The sequence below is a fragment of the Struthio camelus genome, chromosome 17 (genome assembly GCF_040807025.1).
Source record: "Struthio camelus isolate bStrCam1 chromosome 17, bStrCam1.hap1, whole genome shotgun sequence".
Taxonomy (NCBI): Eukaryota; Metazoa; Chordata; class Aves; order Struthioniformes; family Struthionidae; genus Struthio; species Struthio camelus.
In genome coordinates, this window is record NC_090958.1 from 17,702,795 (window position 1) to 17,725,238 (window position 22,444).

Consider the following 22,444-nt stretch of genomic DNA (forward strand, 5'->3'; position numbering starts at 1 on the left):
AGCCCGGCTCCCCCTTGGCCCGGTTTGTCCCCGCGGCCTCGCTGTGGGGACGTGACGCCCTCAGCGTCGGGGACACCCGCGCGACCCAGGCGTCCGGGCCTCTCTCCTTTCCCCCCCCCTCCCCAATATCCCTCGCCACCAACAAAGGGCCCAGGAGTCCGGCTCCTCCTTATCCCTCCGGCCGGGCTCCCCCCGCCCCGCGCCCCTCGCCACCAACAAAGGGCCCAGGCGTCCGGCCCGCCGCCGGCGCGCGCTGCCCTGGCGGCGCCTCTGCCGCGCGCGCGCCGCCCCCTTCCTCCCCCCCCCCCCGCCCCGCCTCGGCCCCGCGCGCGCGGGCTCCTGCTGCTGCTGCCGGCGGCGGCGGCGGCGCGGGGCGCGTGCGCAGTGCGCGGGCCCCGGCGGGCGGGCGGAGCCGAGCGGAGCCGAGCGGAGCGGAGCCGAGCGCAGGGAGCATTGTGCGGGCGGGCGGACGGACGGACGGACGGGAGCCGCGAGCCGAGCCGAGCCGAGCACCGCGGCCGCCGCCCCCTCCCTCCCCTTCCCCCTTCCCCCCTCCCCCCCTCCCAGCAGCATGTCGGGCCGGTCGGTGCGGGCCGAGACCCGGAGCCGGGCGAAGGATGATATCAAGCGGGTGATGGCGGCCATCGAGAAAGTGCGCAAATGGTGAGCGGGCCGCGCCGCGCCGGGACCCCGCGCCCGCCCCCTCCGGCCCCCCGCGCCCTGCCCGCAGCCCGCCGGCGGCCGCGGGGGGCGGGGGAGCCGCCGGCACCCAGAAGCCATTTCGCTCCGGCGAGTCACATGAAGGCGGCGGCGGCGGCGGCGTGTGAGGGCCGGAGGCGGCTCCATTGTGCGGCCGAGCCCCCTCGCCGCCGCCCGGCCCGCTGCCCCGCGGCTCCCGGCCCCGGAGAGCGGGGAAAGGACGGCGGTGGTGGCGGCTCCTCCCGCCGCCGCCCTCCCCTGAGCGGGGGCCCGGGGCGAGCTGGGCGCCCGGCGGCTTCGCGTGGAGCTGCCGCTTGGAGAAGTGTTTGGGGCGGGGGGGGGGGAAGCGTTAAAAATGGCACTGAACAACTCCAAGAGTTGTTTTGTTTCCCCCCCCCCCCAAAAAAAAAAAAAGTCCCGTCCCCCCAGGTTCGCACCCACGCGGGGCCGTCGGGCCGTGAATCCCGAGCGGAGCGGGAGCGGGGGAGGGCGCGACTGCTGCTCGGATTGGCTCCAAGTTGTGCACTTGGAGGTTGTACCCCCGGCGAAAGCGTTCCCTTTTGTTGGGCCTGGAAAGTGCTTTGGCCTTTTTTTTTTTTTTTTTGAAACACGCTTTTTGCCTTTTTTTTTTTTTCTGCTTTTCCTGTCAAAATCAACACGAGGCGTTGGAACAATACAGCGGAACACAGTTATGGCAGTGTTGGGCGCAGTCAGTCTAGTGTTTTGGGATGGGATGAGGAGCCGTGCCGGTGTGAGCCCAGACTGGATCTTTCTTCCAAAAAGTAGACTGCTCAGTAGTCTTTGTGCATGCATCTTAAAATCTTCCTGTAAACGTGTGAAATCCACAGCAAGTCTCTTCCTATGCGTAGCTGTTTTGAACCTGATAAAATAAGGGGGCACTTTTCTTGTAATCCACAGCTAAATACTTTGATTTCATTAAAAAAAAAAAAAAAGAAGAAGAAGAAGCAGAAATTAAATGTGTGTGTTATCCTGGCAAAATGGGTTGTTGCCTTTTAAATGGCCTTGAGCACATGAATGGGCCAGTTGGCTTGAGCTGGACAAAGAATCAAAATGTGTGTCCCGTAATGCAGGGCACGAGATGGGGATTTCGGAGAATCCCTCCATTGTGCAGGGAGCGAAGCAGTCGGAGGATTACAGCTCTGCTGATTTCAGGAACTCTCTTCTTCTCTGGTGATGTTTTCAAGTGTTGTTTTTTGACTCTTTGGCCAGCTAGGAAGGCTCAAAACTATATAGCGATGTGGCAGTACTTTTTAATCAGAGTAGTATTGTTGGATGTGTGGGACTATTTTATTTGTAGATATCTCATTCATGAGTGTAGTGCGTTTCCTTTGAATCCCAGTTGGTGGATTTCAGAGAGGAGTAGAGGCAGGAGCTTGGCCATTCAAGAAAATGTCTTTTTTTTTTTTTTTTTCCTCTTGGCAAGGGCTTTCTGCCATCATGTCAGTTGCTATGGCTTCCCCTATAAAACAGGAATCTTAGGGTATAAATAGATTTTGTACATTTTAACCCTCCTGAGAGAGAGCTTGTTTGAAAAGGTTACTGTACAGAATCATGCGAAGTGTTTCTTCTGATTACGGTCAGAAGTATTCATATGGCTTTTTGCGTGTGCATCTCGCAAGTATTTACACAAACCATTTTTCATATTTTTAAAAGAATTAATAATTTGCTGGTATAGCTCATGGTTATTTTTCCCCCTGTTCACTTGCAGTCAAGTACATTGAAAATTAGCAAGAGAGATTCTATGTTTTGTGGTTCAGATGTTTTGAGAAGACTTGTGAAACTGAACTTTATACGCTAGCAATTCCTATATCTTACGAAGAGCCACATAGGCAATTTTCAGTGTGCAGTTTCATTTGCATAATAGGAGCAATTTGTTGCCATCCACAGCTTTTCTGTGGAAATGCAGCCACTGAGGATTAAAAAACCTTGCATACGGTGTTTCATAGAACAGAATTTTCTGAGACTTGTACATGTCGCATTTCCGCACTGAAGACAGAAGCGGGGCAGACTGTATTGCAAACCTCTCTGAACTGACAGCGGCCCTGGTGCGTGCTGGCCAGCACTCCCATCAGTAGGTGAAGGTGTGCAGCAGCAACTCTCCTTGTTGTAGAGTGTTACTGTGTGCCTGTATTGCCACGTGTGTGTGCATGCCTATTTGAAGTGAGTTTCCATCAGTACAGAGTTTGTCCCGTAGGAAATATGAATTCTTTCTTAGACAGAAATCCATCCTTTGGTGCAGGCACCTGTCTTCATGCGTGCTTGTATCGTGCCTAGCACTTTTGGTATTACTGGAACTTGACTTATAATAGTAAACGGTGGAGTTATTATAGTTTTGTTAATCTCGAGATTAAAACTAATCTCCTTCGTTTAAATCACTCTCATGAATGAGCATTTATTTTAGAAGACACCTAATATGTTTCCTACAAAATACATGGTTGTGTGGCAGAACGCTGTATTTCCATGGCTAAGAGCATAGACCTACTTCTTCTTAATAGCTGTCACGTTTCTTCCAGTCTATTAAACAGTCATCTGAGTTAAATTTAACTTAATGAATTATAAACAATATGGGCTTATCTTTTGTTTTAAAGATTGGCAAGTATATGTAGGTCTTAAACAGGCCCTCAAGCAGAAAGGGGTGAAAACTGTTGCGTTCTCAGCCAGCATTACAAAATAATGGAAATGCTCTTTTTTTATAAAAGATTTATTAAATGCTAGAAAATGCAGAGAGTTTTACTGGTGAGAACACATAGTGGGCAGTATACAAGTGTAAGTAGTTGGGTGTCTAAGGAGGCAGTGAAATGATTTGCGTGGGTAACTAGGATTTCTGAACTTTCGGACAGCCGTGCAAACATTAAGGATGGAGGCACGGTGTGGCTGACTGGGACAAGTGTCCTGATCTAGGGAATGCACCAGGAATGAGGAAATCTTATTCTGTTGTCCTGTCATTGAATTGCGATGTCTTTGCATAAGTCATTTTACCTTTTTCTCCCCCGTTTATCAAAGCAGTAACCTAGGGATAGTGATAGCGCTTCATAAAGAAGAGGTGAACTTGGAGAACTGATGGAAGTAGTTACAGAAAGTGCAAAAGACTTATTAGGGAAGAGAATCAGCTGTTGAAACAGACTTAACTGGGATGTACCTTAAAACAAAGCATGTTGTGTAAAAGTTGAGGAGCAAAGTGACTATAGGCAGTGAGATCACGTTACCTTCCCAGATAGCACCGGCTGAGGTGACTATTTAGGGTGCAGAGTTTCTAAGCAGTGCTACTGTGGCTTTTCTGTTCATTGTCTCCTTTCAGACTTCGTGAAATATTTTTGTGTGGTATGTAATGCTCCGAGACTGAGCTTCTGCAGGTTTTGCTGCTCATGCTTCCTTCTTAAAATAGATTTTCAATTTCAAAAGTCTAGTCTAGTTAAGACATAGAACTTCTTAACATGATGTCTTTGGAAAAGACTGACTGTTTGATACTACCAGGTTGTCCCTCTCGTTTAGTCAGGCTACTGGTTGTTAAGACATTGGCTGAGTTTGCTTTCCTGCTAAGAGTGTACTTCACGTAGTGGTGACTGAAGTTAACAATCTTCTAGTGTGCGCAGAGGAAATACTTTGAAATATTGCAGTGATCCAAACGCAGTTATCCTGGTCGAATTGCGAGATAGTTTTTCTGGCTCGTAATTATTTCTTTTCGAGCCAGGATGTGCTCTCTGACTTGAGTGAAAGTTGGATATATGTAAAGGAGGAGTTTTATCATATGTAAAGCCATGCTTCTCATTACTGTAAGACAAGGTGCTTGTTGCAATGTGGAACCTAGCAAAACTTGCTCAAAAACATGCTGGCATATGTAAGTTAAAGGGGACTCTTGTAATGCAGCATACTTAAATAAACTGTGAGAGAGGTGTCCTTAACCTCTAATCTTTTCCATTCGTTTTAGTGCTACGTTATATTTTATTGTATTTGCAGCATGGTCCAGAGACGCCATATATGCTTAGGGCTGCTTCATGTTAGTCACTAGACAAACTTTTACGTAGCAATAGGCGTGCTCTGAAAGGCAAGCCTGCATTTCAAAAAACAAAACAAAACAAAAAAAAACCCTCTCTTTTTCTGCATCTGACAGCACTTTGTGTGTGTAATAATGGCATTTTCTTTCCCATTCCCCTTTCTCCTTTGCTTGATCCCACAGGGAGGTCATAATTCTGTGATTTTCACCAAACTCTGTTGCAATGCAAGTGAGTGTGATGTGATAAATTCAGCATTATGACGTCACTTCGTGATCATCAACAGAAGATGGGGTATGTGGGAGCAAATCCTTGTGTAAATGCAAATCACTATGATAAGTGGTAGTCATGGTAAAAAGCCAAATAAGGGTGAAAGCCTTTTCCTGAATGGTAGTATATTGGCAGTAAAGGCTTTCTGTTTCCCTGCCATCGAATGTTTCTAGCACTCATTGCTGCTGCAAAAGCTGCCTTGACACCTTATGTATAAGTGTAATATACGCTGTTGTATTTGCTCACCAGTATATTACTTTTATACACAGAATTTGATGCTCATCTTTGGAGCTTTAGTGTTATTATTCGAAATATAAATGTATTTAAGAGTCTTGGGTTATTTAAAGTGGGGAATTTAGTATATAAGTATGTAAGTTCTAGGGTAGTAGTATGCCTCAGGCATAAGAACTAAAAAAGTGTTGATATTAATGCTTACCATACATATCCTTGGCTGTCCTTAAAATGGTATGGTTCAAAATGTAAGAATGCTTTAACGCAATTTCAGATAAACGTAAGGATGTTTTTCCGTTGAATTGACTAGTTTCTGAATTTATTATAATTAAAATATTTAAGGTAATTTCATTTTCTTGGTTTTAATCTTCCATACTGAGAAGTATTGTATCTATTTTCTGTTTTGACGTTTTATTTTTGTTATGCTTGGGTCGTTTATGGAAGAACAGGTTTAAAACCAGGAAAATGCTTTTTGGAAAGCTATGGAGTTTATCAGGTAGACACGGGCAACTGAATTTGGTAACTGCCAAATGCTTAGCCTGAATAACTCTCAGGTTGATAGTGTTCCTCTGCTTCTTCCTCTTCACCAGTCAATACAGAGATCGTTCTGTATAGTGTGGCAAGATGCAGTGCAATAAAAAGTATTGCCTAGTGATTGCCTTCCCGAGGTGGAATAGACTTACCTGGGGTGGAGTTGTGGTCAGCATCTCAAGATGAGTGGATTCAACAGCAGATCCGTTTTACGGACAGGAAGACATGTGAGAAACTCACCAGGGTTTCACAGCAAAACGGGCACGAGAGCTCCGGAGTTCCTTGTTCTGACTCTGGCATGTGGTCAACTAGAATATTTTGTAGTTTGTGCAGCATTTAGCAAACTTAGTGTTATGGGCAGCATAAATAAACCGCCAGTCCTAACTAAATAAAAAGGAACGTCCCTGAACAGCAGGTTGGGGTTGTGACTTTGCACAAACGATTTAAAAAAAAAAAAAAAAAGTGAGAGATCAGAGTAGAACTGTGGGGTTTTTATTTATTTATTTGTTTTGAAACAAAAAGGCAGTACTACAGATATTTTAGGTTTTATTTGCAATAAACATCTTAAATTCTGAAGTTGTTTTACTCTGTTGATCCTAAATGTCTGAAACTCCATTACATTTCTTTATTAACAAATTTGTTTGTGCTGCCAGTGATTTTATTAAGAGTTTTAGAGGAGCTTGTCTTTTGTTTTCTTAATAATACTTTTATGGTCTTAAAGTTTCAATACTGCAAATGCTTACACATGTAAAAATATTTGAATAATAACAGTTCAATGTTGGTTTTTCTTTTTAACCATGAGTGCTTGCAGGACTGGGATGTTGGTGTACTTCCATCACAAAATATCCTTATTCCCATTGTTGTCTGGAATACTATGTATTGAAATCAGGAAAAAAAAATCCCTACAGCTGAAGGTTATCACAATTTAAAGTGGTACTTAAGAAGCTCAAAAAAATTAAAATGTCAGGGCTAACTTTAATACTAGAAGGAAAAAGTTACTAATATAGGTTTCCTCCTGTGTTCTACAGTCTGTCCAGTGAAGATGCTGTGTGAGGCTGCTTTGAGATGCTAACAGGTATCTTGAACTTTTGGTTTTCCAGTGCAGCATCTCTAAGTAATATTTTGCTGTAGGAAAAGACTAAAATATTAATTTTTAAACATTTATTCACCTCTCCCCACCCAAAACAAAACTCCCCAGCTGGTTTTATTTCCATAATTTCAAAGGTTTTCCTAACTAGAAATAAGTTGAGTTTGTCTTGTATCCGTTAAAAAAAAAAATATATATATATATCATGATCATCTCTTCACAATTAAGTCTGCTCTCATTATTGACATGCCCTCATCTCCACTGTCATTTTTATCACCTTTACCAGTAGAGCTCCAAATTAGCATAAGATTGATTTTTTGAAATACTTTAGCCATCTAGTGTGCCTAAATGGATGAATCTAAACACATTTAGAAAAACTGTGCTCCTGGAAGTGCAGTGGGAAAGAAATGAATCTGAAATAGTTGTGTACTTTAATTAAAACATCCTTGTGGACAGATCCAAAAATTATCAAATTGCCATGTTCGGTTTTTTTTAATTATTTTTTATTTTTAATGGGAAAGTGTCCCCTCTAAAGGGAAAACAAATAAGATTGGCTTTAGTAGCTAAAACAAATAGTCAGGAGGGTGTTTGAGACATTTGTACAATGTTGCTGCTTTTGATTCAGGAAATTCTTTCTAAAAATGGCAATATTGCATATGTATTTGGAGTCACATCCAGCTTCTCCCATCCTGCAAAGAACATTTTTTTAAATCTGTAACTGGATTCCGGATGTATTATTTAAATGTTTTTTTAAAAAAGAAATAACAAAAATGCTTATTTTGAGATCTCATGCCAAATTAATTTCAGATGTTCCTGAATAGTTAATGGAATTGGTCTGTGGTGTTCACTTTTAATTGATCCATCTACAGAGCTATATTGCAAACCCAGGAACCAGCAGCGGTAATCTGTGACCTGAACACTGATCGCAGAAACTTGATGAAATTTCTCTGGCATTATGGACCTTCCTTTAATGTTCTGCTGTAAAGTGCTCAAGGAACTCATCCCTTAACTCAGCGTTCAGCATCCTTTCCATCTCTGCACTCTGTGTCTGCGTGACCCCCTAATGTAGTGACACCCTCCAGCCAGATTTCCTTCACAACTTGTCAGTGTCATGACTTCATGGCTGGCTGGCAGGGTCTGCGCAGAGTGCTGCAGGTTATGCTGTTTCCCTCTCTGATAGCGTTCTCAGCCTTTCCTGTCCAAGGGAGCTAGGCTCTCCTGGATCTGAATTCTGCATTGCAGCGCATAGTGCTACCAAGAAGGCTGTTGGTTCTAAGGCTAAAATTTCAGAACTGTCTGACAGGAGCGTTGAGTGAATGTTAAATTGCTAACAGCAAATCTCTATCCAGAAATAAACCTCAGATGGTCAAAATGCATCTAGATTTCTAATACCATTGAACAACTTCATGACAACCACAACACACTGGTCTGTCTAAAAACGCTTCTCTCTAGAAAGTTAAGTGAAAACTGTAAGCATTAAGTCTGCATTTTGAATAGCTGTTCTTCTTAACTGTACCTTTAATCTAGATCTTATCACTGCTACTGCAGTTACTCACCTAGACAAGTAACAGCCCTCACAATTCTGGAAGTTAGCAGAGCTCTAACAAATTTTTGAAACGCAAAGAACAATTTGCACAATGCGGCACTAAAGACGATGTAATAGAGATCATCCTACTTAATAGCCTATTTAAATCCTTGACAACTTACAATAGTAGATCACCTTATTTTGAATATGAAATTTAACTTTAACTTCTCCTGCGTTATAATTTTATAGGGAGAAGAAGTGGGTGACAGTTGGCGACACATCCCTAAGGATTTACAAATGGGTACCAGTAACGGAGCCTAAAGTGGATGATGTAAGTATCTTGCAATGTCTTGTTTTTTCCAGATGTAGAGAATCATTTCTAGGGAAGGTCGAAAGAAATATGCGTTCTCTTCTTTGAGCCTTTAAGTTAAGACTGGTGTGGGTCTTGCCAGCATTTGAATATAAGAGCTCTAGGGGAATCGATGATCTTCACAGAAAGTGATGTTGATGGTTCAGTAGGTGGCAGTCTTTCCTGAGTCGAGCTGGATCAACTCTCAGATGACTATTAAACACTGGGCTTGAAACTTATAACTTTTGTAGTCTATTTGCAATTGATTTTGAAACCTTTTTCCAACATAATAATGGGGGGAGGAGAAAAATTACAGTTCCTTTTTTTTCTGACTGATGCTTTAGAGCAGAGTAGTTGCTATGGAATTGTTCAGCGAATGCATTCCTCTATCTTTGCATCATTAAGCATCGCTGCCATTTTGATCAAAGAGAGGTAAAAAATATTGAAGTAAGGCTAGGAAAATCCTGTGGAACTGAGAGATCATCGTTTCAGATGTCCAACCCAAGCAGTACAGCAGATGCTTCTATTGTAACGTCCATTTTCTCATGGTAAATGTTTTGTAGATGTATTATATTTACATTCTTAGTGTGCATTGGGGAAGTACTGTTTATTTCCCATGATACAGTCATGTGGCATAAGAACAGCAAGTATAAAATCAAAGTTGACAGCACCTACACATTGTTTTCAGCTCTAGTTATCAATGTTATTCCTATTTTATAAATGGAGATAGTGTTATAGAGAATATTAATCGATGGTCCTGCAGTAAATTGATGACACAGTTGATTTGGTGCTCTCTCCTTGGGCTATCCCGTGGTTTTACTTTATTTAAAGTGTGAATTAAACCCTATTTGGAAAAACACTACTCAGTTAATAAATGTGTAAAATGATAGTTTTCAGAAGAGTCAGTGTTATGGGCTTGCCTTATTCAAAGTCCACGTTCAAGACCTATTTTTGGATAGGGCTGTTTTAAACAGAGTGAGTTTTTTTCTGTGCTTTGGTTGTACCAAACATTTTCTTGACTCTGAAAGCCATGGGTGAGCTGCTTGTGTTCTTTCAAAGCTCGAGCAGTGAAATCTCTGTGAAATAATCACTTGTGAGTTGGGAAACCTTTCCTGATTTCTTAACAAATTTGTTCATTCTGTCTAGTTCTCAAATGTTTGGTCTTGATTTTATTATTTATGATGCACGGGGGAAAAGGCTGTGCTATTTATGTGATTTTAGGATATTTAGGCTTGTGGGTTGCTATTTCAAGGGCTTCTGAAAATTATTTTCCTACAGTTAAGTTATGCTTGCATGATGGATACCGTGGAACTTTGAAAACAAATTTCTAGTGAGGTTTTTGGATTAATTTTCAAAGTGACTGCTACCAATCCTAAAGTCAGGTTCTATCTTAAGAAGCCTGGGTTTACATAAAGGTCTTGTATGTGCAGAGTTTAATTGCAGCATTTGAGCCAGTATTTTTACATTTACACCCCAAATTTGCTGAACTTAGGACGTTCCTTCAAAACCAGTCACTTTAGCATCCTACAATCACATTCTACTTGTCACAAGTAGAGGCTGTCGTGCTACCGCAAATGCTGCGGACTTGGTGTCACAAGGTTTGTATTTAGGCTCTGGAAGTTCTCATCAAAAAAATCTGAATATATTTAACAAATAAATATCAGGTAGAGGTTATTTTGTCTGTTTGGTTATGGGCATCCTTTTATGCCTGACTTCATCTACCTCTGCAGGAGCAGATGGAGTGTACTTGCTTTTTACTAGAATAGAGGAATGGAGTCTTTTCTACTGCTCCATGTTTCAAATGGAAATTGTTTTTCATTATTGAGAACGCAGATTAGGTTCTTCTTCCCTCCTGCATGTTGTTCCTAAGCCACTTTGACCTTTTTTAAAAAGTAAAATTAGTTAGGTGGGCTCTTTCCTCCTGCTAGTTTTGAAAGGCTGTTATGGAACCTCACTGCTTTGATAGTTAAGCTTTTTTTATTATTATTATTAAAAAAAAAAAAAAAAACCTTCTCCGCTTAAATTGCTTGCGGTCATTTTATCAATGTTTCTCTTGTGCCAAAAGTGGCCTTTCACTTTACCAGGGGAAAAAAAAAATCACTGCGAGAGATCGTATCACCTCTGAACTTTAGTTTTGCAAGGTTAAAGAACTCCATATGCTTTCACCTCAGTTCCATATATGGGAATAAAATGTGAGTTATTTCTTTTGTTCTCTCAGAAGTAATGCAATTAAAAAAAAAAAACAACCAAATAATATATTTAAGATAAAGGGAAGAATCCTTCCAGACCTCACTTGTTGAATTTCTTCTGCAGTCTTAGACTTCTTATAGTCTTACACTATATTTGATTGTGGTTTTATTTCCCTCCCTTGTTGGAGGGCATTGTCTTATCTGAATGGATGGGTTGCTGAGCATTCCTCCTCGAGTCAGGCTTTTAATTGTCTTCTCAGCAGGCACGCAGGATCCTCCAAAAGCAGTGCAGCTGGCTCTTTCTCCTATGAGACCGATTACGTCACCTCTTAATTGAAAATGCTGCATCCCTTAGCAGACAGATTTTCCACGTGACGGATGCCGCTGTCTCTTCCTTTGTTTTAATGCTTGCAGTTTGTACTGTTGTTTTGGTCGTGAATGCGTTATGACCTATTGTTCATATAGGACTATCTTTTTTAAGCTCTTTGTTTTAGGCCAGTCTGATTTTTCTTAATCCATCCTTTGATGAATAAACAGCATTAGGTGTAGGGAAGGGGGGGGGTCTCTGCAATCTTGGTCATTGAGAAAGAGGTAAATAGCTGTTGTCTTAGTGTTAAAATCCTAGATCTCCCTCCTCATTCCTGTTGTGCACTCGAGCGTACTTTCTAGGTGCGTTGTACAAGCTTCCTGATAAGAGAGACTATACAGAGTTTTGTAGCTGGGAGTTAGTATACATAGTGTACATACCATACAGCGAGCAGAAGTATGAGCTCCGAAATCAAGTAGTTTCATGAGAATCTCTGAGCAGTGATGTTCTTCCCTTTAATTGTTGTAGCAGGGATTCTTTTAGACCTCGCTTTGGTAGCTCGTTGGACTGAACACAAAGTTAGCAGCCAGCACCTCCCAAATTCTCTTACTTGGTTTTAGCAAGGCACTTGGTCATTGTGCCTCAGATTCCCTGTGTGTAGAATGAGGGATGGCACTGAGAACTTTGTAGTCTTACCAAAATCGTGCAGTAGTTTGAAGATGAAAAACATGTTCAAGTGCTAACCATCACTAGAATATCTGGATAAAAACCTAGATATTCTAGTGCTTTGTGACACTCACAAAGAATGCAATTACAAAAATGTCCCCGTGGTCATGGGGACTAATGCATTCTTGATAGCTTTCAAGTGAGAAATAAACCCAAGAACCGCTGAAGTTAAGTGAGATGCTTACAAAGTAATGAGTGGGAGGAGTCTTACTGAAATGTGAATTTTTCTTCCTGGTGATCATCTAGTTTGTTTGGGGGGTACTTTTTTTCTCAGAAAAATAAGAACAAGAAAAAAGGCAAAGATGAAAAATGTGGCTCGGAAGTTACCACTCCAGAAAACAGCTCCTCTCCAGGGATGATGGACATGCATGGTGAGTGGGAGAAGGTCAGCCCCGATTACCCTGTTGAACTACTATGAAAGTATAAGCTAACCGTGTCAGATTCTCCATTACTCAGACGTATGGACAGCACCATGATTGGGCCAAAGTGAGAATGACCTCAGATACTCACTTGGTGCCTTGGATTTCTATTTTGTAGATGTTTTAACAGTTATTAAATGCCACTTTCATTTGGGTTGTGTGTGAAAGCAAGTTGTTACTGGAGCTGAATATGAAAACAAATACATATATCTACCATCCAGAATGCTATACAGTTACCTAAGTGACATAATAACACTGTAGAACTTGCTGCTTCAGAGAGAGAGAGAGAGAGGGAAGGGGGAAGAAAAAAAAAAAAAGAAAAAAGATCCTCCTCCCCCTCCCCACCCTGCCGTTGTTTGTGCTGACTTTGTGCGTGTTTGACTGTATTAGAGTTCATTCTTAACAGCTGCAGGTGAGTCAGGGCAGAAGAATTCTGTCAGTGCTAAGAAAGCAAGCTGTGGTTCCGCTGGGTCTTCCTTCTGCGGGGAAGTTTTCAGCTTGCCGAAATTAACTAGTTAAAACATTTTTTGCTTGCCAGAGCTAGGCCCTATTAGATCAGTTAAGAAAATAAAAAAGTGTGAACTGTTGAATGTTAACACGGTATTTATTGCAGAGGAGCCTTCACAGCTCAGCTCTGTTTTAATTTTGTAGCTTCTAGGTGTTTGGATAGCAATTATGGCTGAGAATGTGGCAGTAGTTGAGCTGATTATAGAGAATCACTTTTTGATGGGATATAAATTTTTTGTTTCTGCTTTATCTGCATTTTTATTGCCTCCTGGTTAGCCTTTGCAGTGTTCATAGCAAGCATGGCCTTGTGATTAAAGGATTGAGCAGGATATTCGCAGATCTGGATTAATTTTTGATCTGTGTGGCAGACTTCTTAACTTTTGCCTTGGTCAGAGTATTTCATTTTCTTACGCCTGGTTTCCCCATCCGTGAAGTGAATATAATACTTTCTTTTTTTATTGTTTATCATTTGTGTTTTTAAGCCATACTGTACAATTTCATGATGAGCTTAATCTGATCCGACTTCAGGCTGCTCTGAAAAGGGATGGTCCCATCACCAACTATGTGTTCCTGTAGGTCTTTGAATATAATGTTATACAAATGCAGAGTGAGGTGGATCAGCTTTCATGCTAGTAATTTAACTAATACAGGTGTTTTCAAGTCAAAACATTATTACAGCATAGGCTGCAAGGGCAGAAATCATTGTGGTGGTGGTACAGAAAAAGTTTAAGCATAGTATTAGTCTATATGCTTCTGGATTTGGTCAGCTCTCCAACAGGCTAGACTGTGGCCTACGTTATCTGGGAATAATACGTGAAAAATTAAATATGGAAGAATTAAGGTGTCCTTTTTATTCGGATCTTATTGAGCTAGAGTTTCTTGGTTTAAACTCTTTTTCCTAACAGATGATAACAGCAACCAGAGCTCAATAGCTGATGCTTCTCCAATAAAACAAGAAAACAGTAGTAATTCAAGTCCAGCACCAGAACAGAATTTGTCAACACAAGCAGATGGCACTGAAGTAAAGTCTGACGAAACTCAAACAGAAACAAAGGAGCAACCTGGTTCAGAAGGTAAGCTGAAAAGACTATCTTCAAAGTTGAGCAAAAAAGTTATCCTTTAGTTCTGATGTATTTTATCTTCCTATCCATTTTAAGGATTGAATAATAACAGGAATTCTCAACGTTTCTGTGAAAACGTGCCAAGTCTCTCTTGCCTCCCAGTGATCCTTCCGTAGAACAGGAGAGGTCAGATTGACGTTCAAGGTCTTTTTAGAGAGGAATCAAACAAAATAACTCGGTTTGTTGCTATTAGAATCTCTGTCTTTAAAAGAAGAAATCATTTAAAGTCTGCTGTTACCATTTAATCACACAAATCCTAGGAATTGTTATTTTGGTAGATCTGGGAATGTTCATTACCTAGCATGGAAGTAAAACGGAAGTGAGATACTTTGCAAAGATTTTTTTTTTTAAATTCTGTAAACTATAGTTTAATCTTTCTCCCCCTCCTTCCCCCCCTTAGCACAGCTAGTTACTTACTCAAAAGCTAGTTCTCAATTCTGTCCTAATTTTTTAAAGGAGTTAGAATATTTTACTGCAGTTCTTCACAGATTAAAAATATATGCGGGTTAAGGGATTGTTCTAAACCTTGCTCTTTAAGTGGTATTTTGGGTAACTGGAACATGCTCTGTATTTATATTCTTTAGAAGATAAGTTTCTTCATCCTATTATAACAGATAAAAGATGTCCTTAACACCATTCTAATAATTTGATTGCAGAATTCTTCCCATAGCAAAGCAATTAAACTATGTCCTACTGATTCCATTCTTAGCTTAGCAGATCCACTAATGAATTTAAGTTTAGACCTTTTATCTTGGTTACATGATGTCATTGTTAATTGGGGTTAAAATTTGACAACTGAGTTATCACCAAATTGAAATAAATCAGAAAGCCATAGCCTTAAAAGAAAATCTCAGCTGACATACTTGATCATGGTAAACTGTAAGGGTCTCCACCTAGGTTTAATGTTGTCTGAACCTGTTTGTGTAAGGTTATTACATAGCATACATGCTCCCGTGACTACATTCAGATTCAGGGGAAGTCATACCAGGTTCTCTGGTTTAGTTCCAGAGCCATTTACAGTAAAATGAAATGAAGTAATGAGAAAAAATACCCCTTATTAATATGTTTATATGCTGTGTTTTTACATTTATTAGATAATTCATCTACCAGAAGTGATGTTTTTGATCAAACCCTTTGAATTGTGATGTTTTTCAGCTGGATAGGGTTAATGACCTTCTGCATCTTACGTACTACACTGACATCAGGAGGCTTCCTCAAAGCTAGGGTGCAGGTCTGGTGGTCATAAACACCTACTGTGGATTTTTTTTAGTAGAAAACAGCAAAAAGATTTGATTGCATCTGTGTTAACAGGTCATTGCAGGCATTGGAATAGCTTTGGGCTTGCCGGTTTCAAGTCTGGATCCTTTGACCCAAAAGTCAGCAGCAGTTTAAGTAGCAGTCAGTAGCAAGTGGAAGAGAGAACAGCAGCTCTGAGCTGTCCGTTGTGGGAATTGCTCTAGGTCTGTTTTTGTCAAGGGGAGATGTCACAAAATCCTCCTTAGCTGAAATTGCAGCATAGGCTGAGACATACACAACAGAAATTCAAATTTCTTCTGACTTTTGAGAGTTGTTTCTTTAGTCAGTATGGAGGTGTGCGCTGGTGGAACATGGAGGCGAAGCTCATTCTGCCAGAGTTTGTTGAATCTGATGTTTGAGACTGCTTACTGTAGGGTTCACTTTACGTTAAGTTCAGAGAAACTTCCAGAAGTACTTGTGATGCTTTTTATGCAGTATGCCACAAAAATACACACTACCTGCGAATTATGCCATCTTCTTTAACCACGGGTATTGGATGGATGGACACACACACACACACGCACCCCCAACCAGCCAACCAACAACCTTAATCTTGTATTTTTCTTCACCTGGAATAAATTTACTAGTTATCTGGGTCAGGGACATGTGGAGAGATCACTTCATAAAACCTGACTTCTCAGAATTCACTCAAGTCAGAAGGATCTTCAAATGAGTTGAAGGGGGTGGAGGGAAGAACGAGTTCCTCTTTGTACTGTTGTTGGTGTGGATACGGAAAGAAGTATAACTAGTTTTTGTACCAGATTTTTTGGGATGAATCTGTGTCTCAACATACTGCGTTCAACTTTTAGTGAATTTTAACTGGTAAAGACTTTTTAAGTCCCTCTGTTCTCCCTTCAAATGGATGAGGTGCTTTAACCTTGAGTCCTGCAGTGTAAGTTATGTTTTTAGAGGGATAGAAGGAAAGGATTTAAAAAAAAAAAAAAAAAGAAAGAAAATAAGGGGGGGGGTAGGGAGAAAAACTGGAAGCAGGCACGAGCCATAGCAAGCTGGAAAGCTTCTCCAAACGCATGCACCAGACATGCACCCTTAACGGTTAAGCTAGCTAGCTGAATTTCTAAATGCTGACCTAAAAGTAGTGGCAAGGAAAAAAGTGGATTTGAAATATATGGCTGAATTTCAATTCAGATAATTTTATTCAGTCTCCTTAGCGACACAATTTTAGGTCCCTTTGTTGTCACAATTCAGCGATATCTGTAGCTGCCTCTTACTTCTGGTTCAAAGCAAGCTGCATAGGTTTCAGCCCTTTTACAAAGTTTATGTTGAAACTTGTTTGCAAATAGCATTGAAATACTTTGCAATACAGGGCACGTGTGAGCTTAGCTCCCTCTAGGGACCCATCGCAGCAAATGTATCCTGCTGGTAGCATGAAGGCGAAGGTCTACTCAAGTGGCAGCAGCCTGTGCTGTTGACTCTGGAGTTTGAGCTTAATTCATTACAACTTACAGTGATGATGTATACATTATCGTTAATGGTTACTCAGGAGTGAAATTTTTGGTTGGGGTGTTGCTGGTGAGAAAACATCCTAAAAGCTCCTGCTGAGCTCTTTCATTTCTTTGTTTAAAATGATTTCTTGACATTTCAGATACCTCTGACGAACAGAATTCACAGTCTTCAATGGAAAATTCTATGAATAGTTCAGAGAAAGCAGAAATTCAGTCCTCTGGAGAAAATGATATAATTACAGAGGCATCTAAAAACTCTCAGGTAACCTTATGTGCAAAAGCCCAATTATTTGGAAGAGAACATTTTTATTAAAAGGCAAATATAAGGAGGCCAGCTGTACGTTTAGGCTCATTTCCTAAGGTGATGACAATAAAGCAGCTGTAGAGTGTTAAATGGACATTGTAGACTATTAAATGTATGCGTATGTATCTGTTCTTATGGTTCATTTGGTTGGCTTCTTGCATTTCACTCGACTTGAATAGTAACACTCAATTGGTCTGGTTTACTTTTCAGGTTGCCAATACTAGGCTGTGTTAGTTTTGTAAGGGAATACTAAAATGTAATGTTAATAATGAATTCTTTGGACCTTACCTACTGGAAAGGTGCTTTTGAGGGTCATTCAGAAGTAAAATATCTTCTATAAAAGTAAATATATATAGCATTTAGAAAAGTGGGTGCTTGTCAGTTCAGTGGACAAGACGATGTGATGAACAGTTTCTGGAATACTGAAAAATTCTGGGTGGAGGGAGGAAATTATCCTTGCAGTTGTTCCCTTCACGCTGGGATCCTCAAATAAGCACTGTTCAGTCCATTGGCTTTCCTTCTGGATGGCTGGCTTGTTTCAGTGCACCCCTTGCTCTTTCGAAACCTTGGACGTTCTGTCCTGTAGAGATTGCTTTGGCTACAGCAGGAGCAAATTCATGTGCGTTTGCTATGCTTGAGCGTGGTTGTGCTCGATGGAGCTAAGGGAAGTCCCAGCATAACTGCATCAAAGCTGTTGCGTGTGGAATATTCACTAGAACGTAGCCCTTTGTCAGTAAATGACAACAAGTGTAAAGAAGTTGAGGTGAGGTGGCAGTAGAGGAGTGATTTCAGGGAGCAAATTGACTTGTCATGTCATTCTCATATCCAGGGATAATTTGTATTTTACAAATGACACACCAAGGAATTTGCTCTTGCTTCTTGTTTGATGTTTATGGCACCTGAGATTCAGTGCAATGATAACATGATTGTTTTTCTTTTTCCCCCCTGTTAAGGACTCTGAAGGAGTGCCACCTTCTAAAAAGATGAAAGTAGAGGCTTCCCAACAAAATGTTGAAGAGATTTAGACTATAGATTTTTCTGGTCAGTTTTTATGTAAGGTACATCAGTGGGCTTAATTATAGAACAACCTTACTTAAGCATCTTCTCTTGGATGAGGACAGAACTCCTAACTTTTCAAGTTACCAAGCAAAAATCCAAGAAAGCCTAACAAAGGTTTAACTTCTCAGACACTGAAAACTTGTTCCTGTGAAACAAACATTTGAGAACTTTTAAGTTACTGTCTCTGAAATGGTTGGAGTAAACAACTCAGGAGGGGTCTACGCACTGTTTCTAAAGTCAAAATTACAATTATGTTGCTGCTGTATTTTTTTTTTTCATTTCTCTATTTAACAATGTAAGATATTTAAGGATGGTACAGGTCAGGTATTAGCTTTCATGTGAAGTTCATTGTTCTGGCGTGATGTCTGCTTTTGTTTTGTGCCTTGTGTTCTGAAAACAGTGCTAACTTTTAAAAGTTGTTTTGCAACTGTCTCCTTTGCAAAGTGACCTATGTTTGTATAATGCCATGTAGTAAGATTTTTGGTTGATTCTTCTTCTTTTTTTTTTTTTTGGTTTGGGGTTTTTTTGTTTGGTTTTTTTAATTTTAAATCCCTGGTGCTTAAATTTTAACAAATACAGATCAGGAAGCCATTTTCACTCTTGGAGTCCAAGGAGAAAAAGGAGCTTGATATTTTATGTTAGCAGCTATAGTGGAGATCTTTTATTGAATGCATGGCATTCGCAACTGTAAATTTGGTCTTCTAAATACTTAACTTCATCAGAAGTTAACATATGATCTGTTTACCATTTATAGTCCAGATCTGAATATATACTATAACACAACAGTTAAAATACTTACGTATTAGGTCCAGATCTCTGTACTGGGTACAACTTTCTTTACAGAAGAGTTCCACTATGTACATAAATAGGATCAAAGGGATTGATGCACAGTGAATTTATTTTCAATTGGTCTTTTTTGATATCAGGTTTTCACTGAACTGGATTTCATTGTACTGTTTCATTATAAGATGTTTACTTCTGTGTTCCAGGTCAATACTGTATTTGGGATTTTCTTTTCCTTTCAGCAAGTCTTGTAAATAAGCCTTGTTGTTTCCATAGTCTCTACATCATTGGTAGAAATGTTTTTTCTTTTTCAATTATGTTGAAGTATGCTTATGCTAAACTTGGTTGAAAGGCGCTGAGCTTGTGCAACTCCCTTCAGATTTGTGGCATTTAGAGGTGCAGGGCCGTCTGCAAAGGTCAGGTCATAAGGGCCTGATCTTACAGTGGGCTTTGTACTTCCAGGGTGGGCACCCAGTTATAAATACCTGATGTCAGGGGGAAGCACTTATTTATCACTTGAAAACTCTTTACGTGTGCATGCGTACGCACGCGTGCGCGCGCATACACACACACACACACACACACACACACACACACACACACACACACACACACACACACACACACACAGAGCTGAATTGGGCCCTTAGTCTGTCTTCTATTTGTGTGGGAGATGGAACTTGTAATTTAAAATATGATCTCATAGCTATGAAAATGGTTGCATATAGTTTGTAAGCTAAGAACTGTAAATACTTTTTTAAATGAAAAGATTGCTTCCAGTTGATACATTTTCATAATTAGCTCTTCATTAAGCTTATTTATTTCTGAATTCTCCAATAGTGAAAATGGCTTGCACTTAGACTACTGCATTGCATTTGCAATTACCATTTTACTATGAAAAACAATGGGGGAAGTCAGGGGAGGGAATGGAGGGAGGGAGGATTGGGGAGCCAGTACTGACCTTCCATAAAATGTTTGTAGGATTAAACTCCAAATAATATACAACACTCAGTTTCGGGATTTTTTCTTTATGTTGAAATAAACTTTTTGGATTTTAACTAAATAAAATTTGATTGCAAATCATTCATGAAAGCAGTGTGCTCCCTAATAAGTTTTTGGGATTTCTGGTCTGATCATGAAGTCCACTAACATTCTGAAAATAAGGAAATGAGGAGCCAAAAAATATTTGCACAATATATGCAATGAAATGGTAGAATTCTCTCTTGAATTGTGTGTATGCCTAAAATGTGGATAACTGGTCAATGACAATTGATTTGTATGTATATTACATTCAGATTTAAGTGATATTTTGTGAGAAATTCTATTGCTATATTAAATGGGCAAATTTAGAAGGATTCAAACTTACGAATATTTTTGATTTACTAGCTTTTTCTTATTTTTATTGATTAAAATTAATCTGATGCCACCTTTGAAAAGTAGTCATGTTTACTAATCCCTGTCTTCAGGTGCATCACAGCAAGTTTTTTTTTTTTTATTTTAATTTTGTAGACGTTTCCAAGGGAGTAAATAGACTTTTGGTTTAGGAACTAATTCCTGTACTTTAGGAAGAAATAAAATGTATAAATAGCACTAAAATACCTCAAATTTTTCATTAGATAGAAGCATTTATTGGCGTTATTGACATCAACAAGTTTAATTAAAAAAATTCCTTTTCTCTCTTGTGGCTTCTGCTCAGAACTGTTTGTTGTTCTGTGGCTTAAAAAGCAAGGCATCATAACCATATTCCTAGAAGCTTTGTTTCTAAAATAGTAATGCTTTATTTACAGCTTATACAAAATACATTCAGAACTTTTTTTTTTTTTTAACCAGAGATTCTAGTGACAACAGACAGCTGAACAAGCAGATAGATTTGGGTTCCTTAAACCTGTTTTTGTCAGTCTCTGAGAAGAGACTTTGACATTACCTGGTATGAAGAAATCCAAAATAGTGTATAAGACTGTTATTAGTCTTTTCTTGAAGTGCCTGATAACATTTATAGGCCAACGGATGTGATTAAACACATTTTAATGCCAGAAAGTACAGACGGGACCAAACCAGAACATAGGGTTCAAACCCGCGTAAGGTTTGAAACCAGATCTAAATCCAGCTTTTTTTGGCTTGGACCTGTCTCTACCAGAAACTTGTTTTATGAACTCACTGTAAAAGGGTTTACTGAAAGCATTGAGACGTGGAGCAGGAGGAGAGATGTAATTTTCGTCAAGATGACTGAAAGTTCTCATACAGCTAACGTTCTAGAAATAGTGCAAATTTCAGGAAGTGCTTCCTTGCTACAATGCTGAATGTTGGAGCTTCATTTACAAAAGCAAAAGAAACGAGAAGCAAGCAAGTAAATTAGCTGAGTTGGCGGAACACGTGGGAAGGCCTTCCGAATAAGCGATTTACTCAGCCAAACATTTTATAGCAGAACTATTCCTTGGAATTTTTATGCTTGGGAAAGTAGTTGTTAAACATTCCAAAAAGTGCTGGCACTTACAAAAACAACAAAAAATAATCAACAAGGCAGTATAAAAATATTGGTTTTGGGTGGCTTATCTTCATACATAAACATTGTCATGTTTTGGAATGTTCTTTATATCTAAGGGCCTGTTAGAAGGTGTAAAGAATTTTGTTTTCTTCAATACCTAATCGTTTTCCATCTTATGATTTGTGTGTGTGTGTGTTGTACAGCAGTATAATTTTTCACTTATTTATTCCATCAGTAGTTATGGTTTGTACAATGTACAATGGTTTCATTTCAAAAATAAAATAAAAAATCACGACATGAATGCTGTGTGAATAATTTTTATCAAGAAACAATCTCAGTTTGTTTTTTAAATTAAAAATAAATTTCAGTTTTTTATGACTAGTCTTTTTAAATGTGCATTCTATGGTGTCTTATTTGATAACGTGTAAAATGTTTAACTGCAAAGGACCAAAGGCATCTTGGTATGATTTTAGCAGGACTTTGTACTTTTTAAAAAAAAAAAAAAAAAACACCCAATGAAGTAATAAATAAGGCCAATGGCCAATGTATTTACAGCAACCCAAAGAGTAGCTTGCTAATTTAAGGTGCTTGGTACTCAGCTAATGTGTAATGGTAACTTGGGGGGTGGGGGGCATCATAGTGTAAAAATATGCTTCGGTTTCAAAATAAGCTCGAGTCACACGCAAGCAAGGATAAAACTCCTTCAGTGCTTTGGAATGATTCTTTACGTTCAGGAAAGAGATAAAAGGTCCTACTTACTTTCGGTGCTGTGTCCCAGAGTAGCCTATGGAGTTTCAGGGACAACTGAACTGACCTGCTTGTTCACCGCTACCAAAATGGTGAGCCACAGCCGGCTGGCTCGCTCCCAGCTGCTTGGTTTTGTTCCCTCCCTGGCATTTACTGGCGTGCTTGTGGGATCCTCTTGTGAACCCCTACAATTCGTCAACCCAGGAAAAAAACTACCCATTTTTACTTAGTATTTTTTTTTCTCTGAATTAGTGAGTTAAATTTGTACCCAGCTATCTGCATAGCAGAGCTGTTTAAGGAATAGGATGGACCTGGAGAGATAATAGAAAAGGG

At 40.0% G+C, this 22,444-nt stretch overlaps 1 protein-coding gene across 2 annotated transcripts; it reads left to right on the forward strand.

Moving 5' to 3' along the window:
* Positions 1-399: 399 nt before the first annotated feature.
* On the forward strand, positions 400-21,754 carry BCL7A (BAF chromatin remodeling complex subunit BCL7A). 2 transcript variants are annotated; one of them, XM_068910926.1, is made up of 6 exons: positions 400-663; positions 8,606-8,687; positions 12,202-12,298; positions 13,759-13,926; positions 16,874-16,995; positions 17,991-21,754. In XM_068910926.1, the coding sequence occupies exons 1-6, from the start codon at positions 572-574 to the stop codon at positions 18,060-18,062; spliced, it is 633 nt and encodes a 210-aa protein (XP_068767027.1). In that variant the 5' UTR covers positions 400-571; the 3' UTR covers positions 18,063-21,754. The 2 variants fall into 2 exon arrangements, with proteins under 2 accessions (XP_068767027.1, XP_009664880.1); XM_009666585.2 differs by lacking the exon at positions 400-663 and adding an exon at positions 4,897-5,006 and having other exon boundaries at positions 17,991-21,753.
* Positions 21,755-22,444: the final 690 nt, after the last annotated feature.

What these genes read in the sequence shown, in the direction of transcription:
- BCL7A (XM_068910926.1), top strand. Translation starts at nt 572, where the DNA reads ATGTCGGGCCGGTCGGTGCGGGCCGAGACCCGGAGCCGGGCGAAGGAT. An exon ending in ATCGAGAAAGTGCGCAAATG is followed by an intron (nt 664 to 8,605) that starts GTGAGCGGGCCG and finishes ATAATTTTATAG; the next exon opens with GGAGAAGAAGTGGGTGACAG. An exon ending in CGGAGCCTAAAGTGGATGAT is followed by an intron (nt 8,688 to 12,201) that starts GTAAGTATCTTG and finishes TTTTTTTCTCAG; the next exon opens with AAAAATAAGAACAAGAAAAA.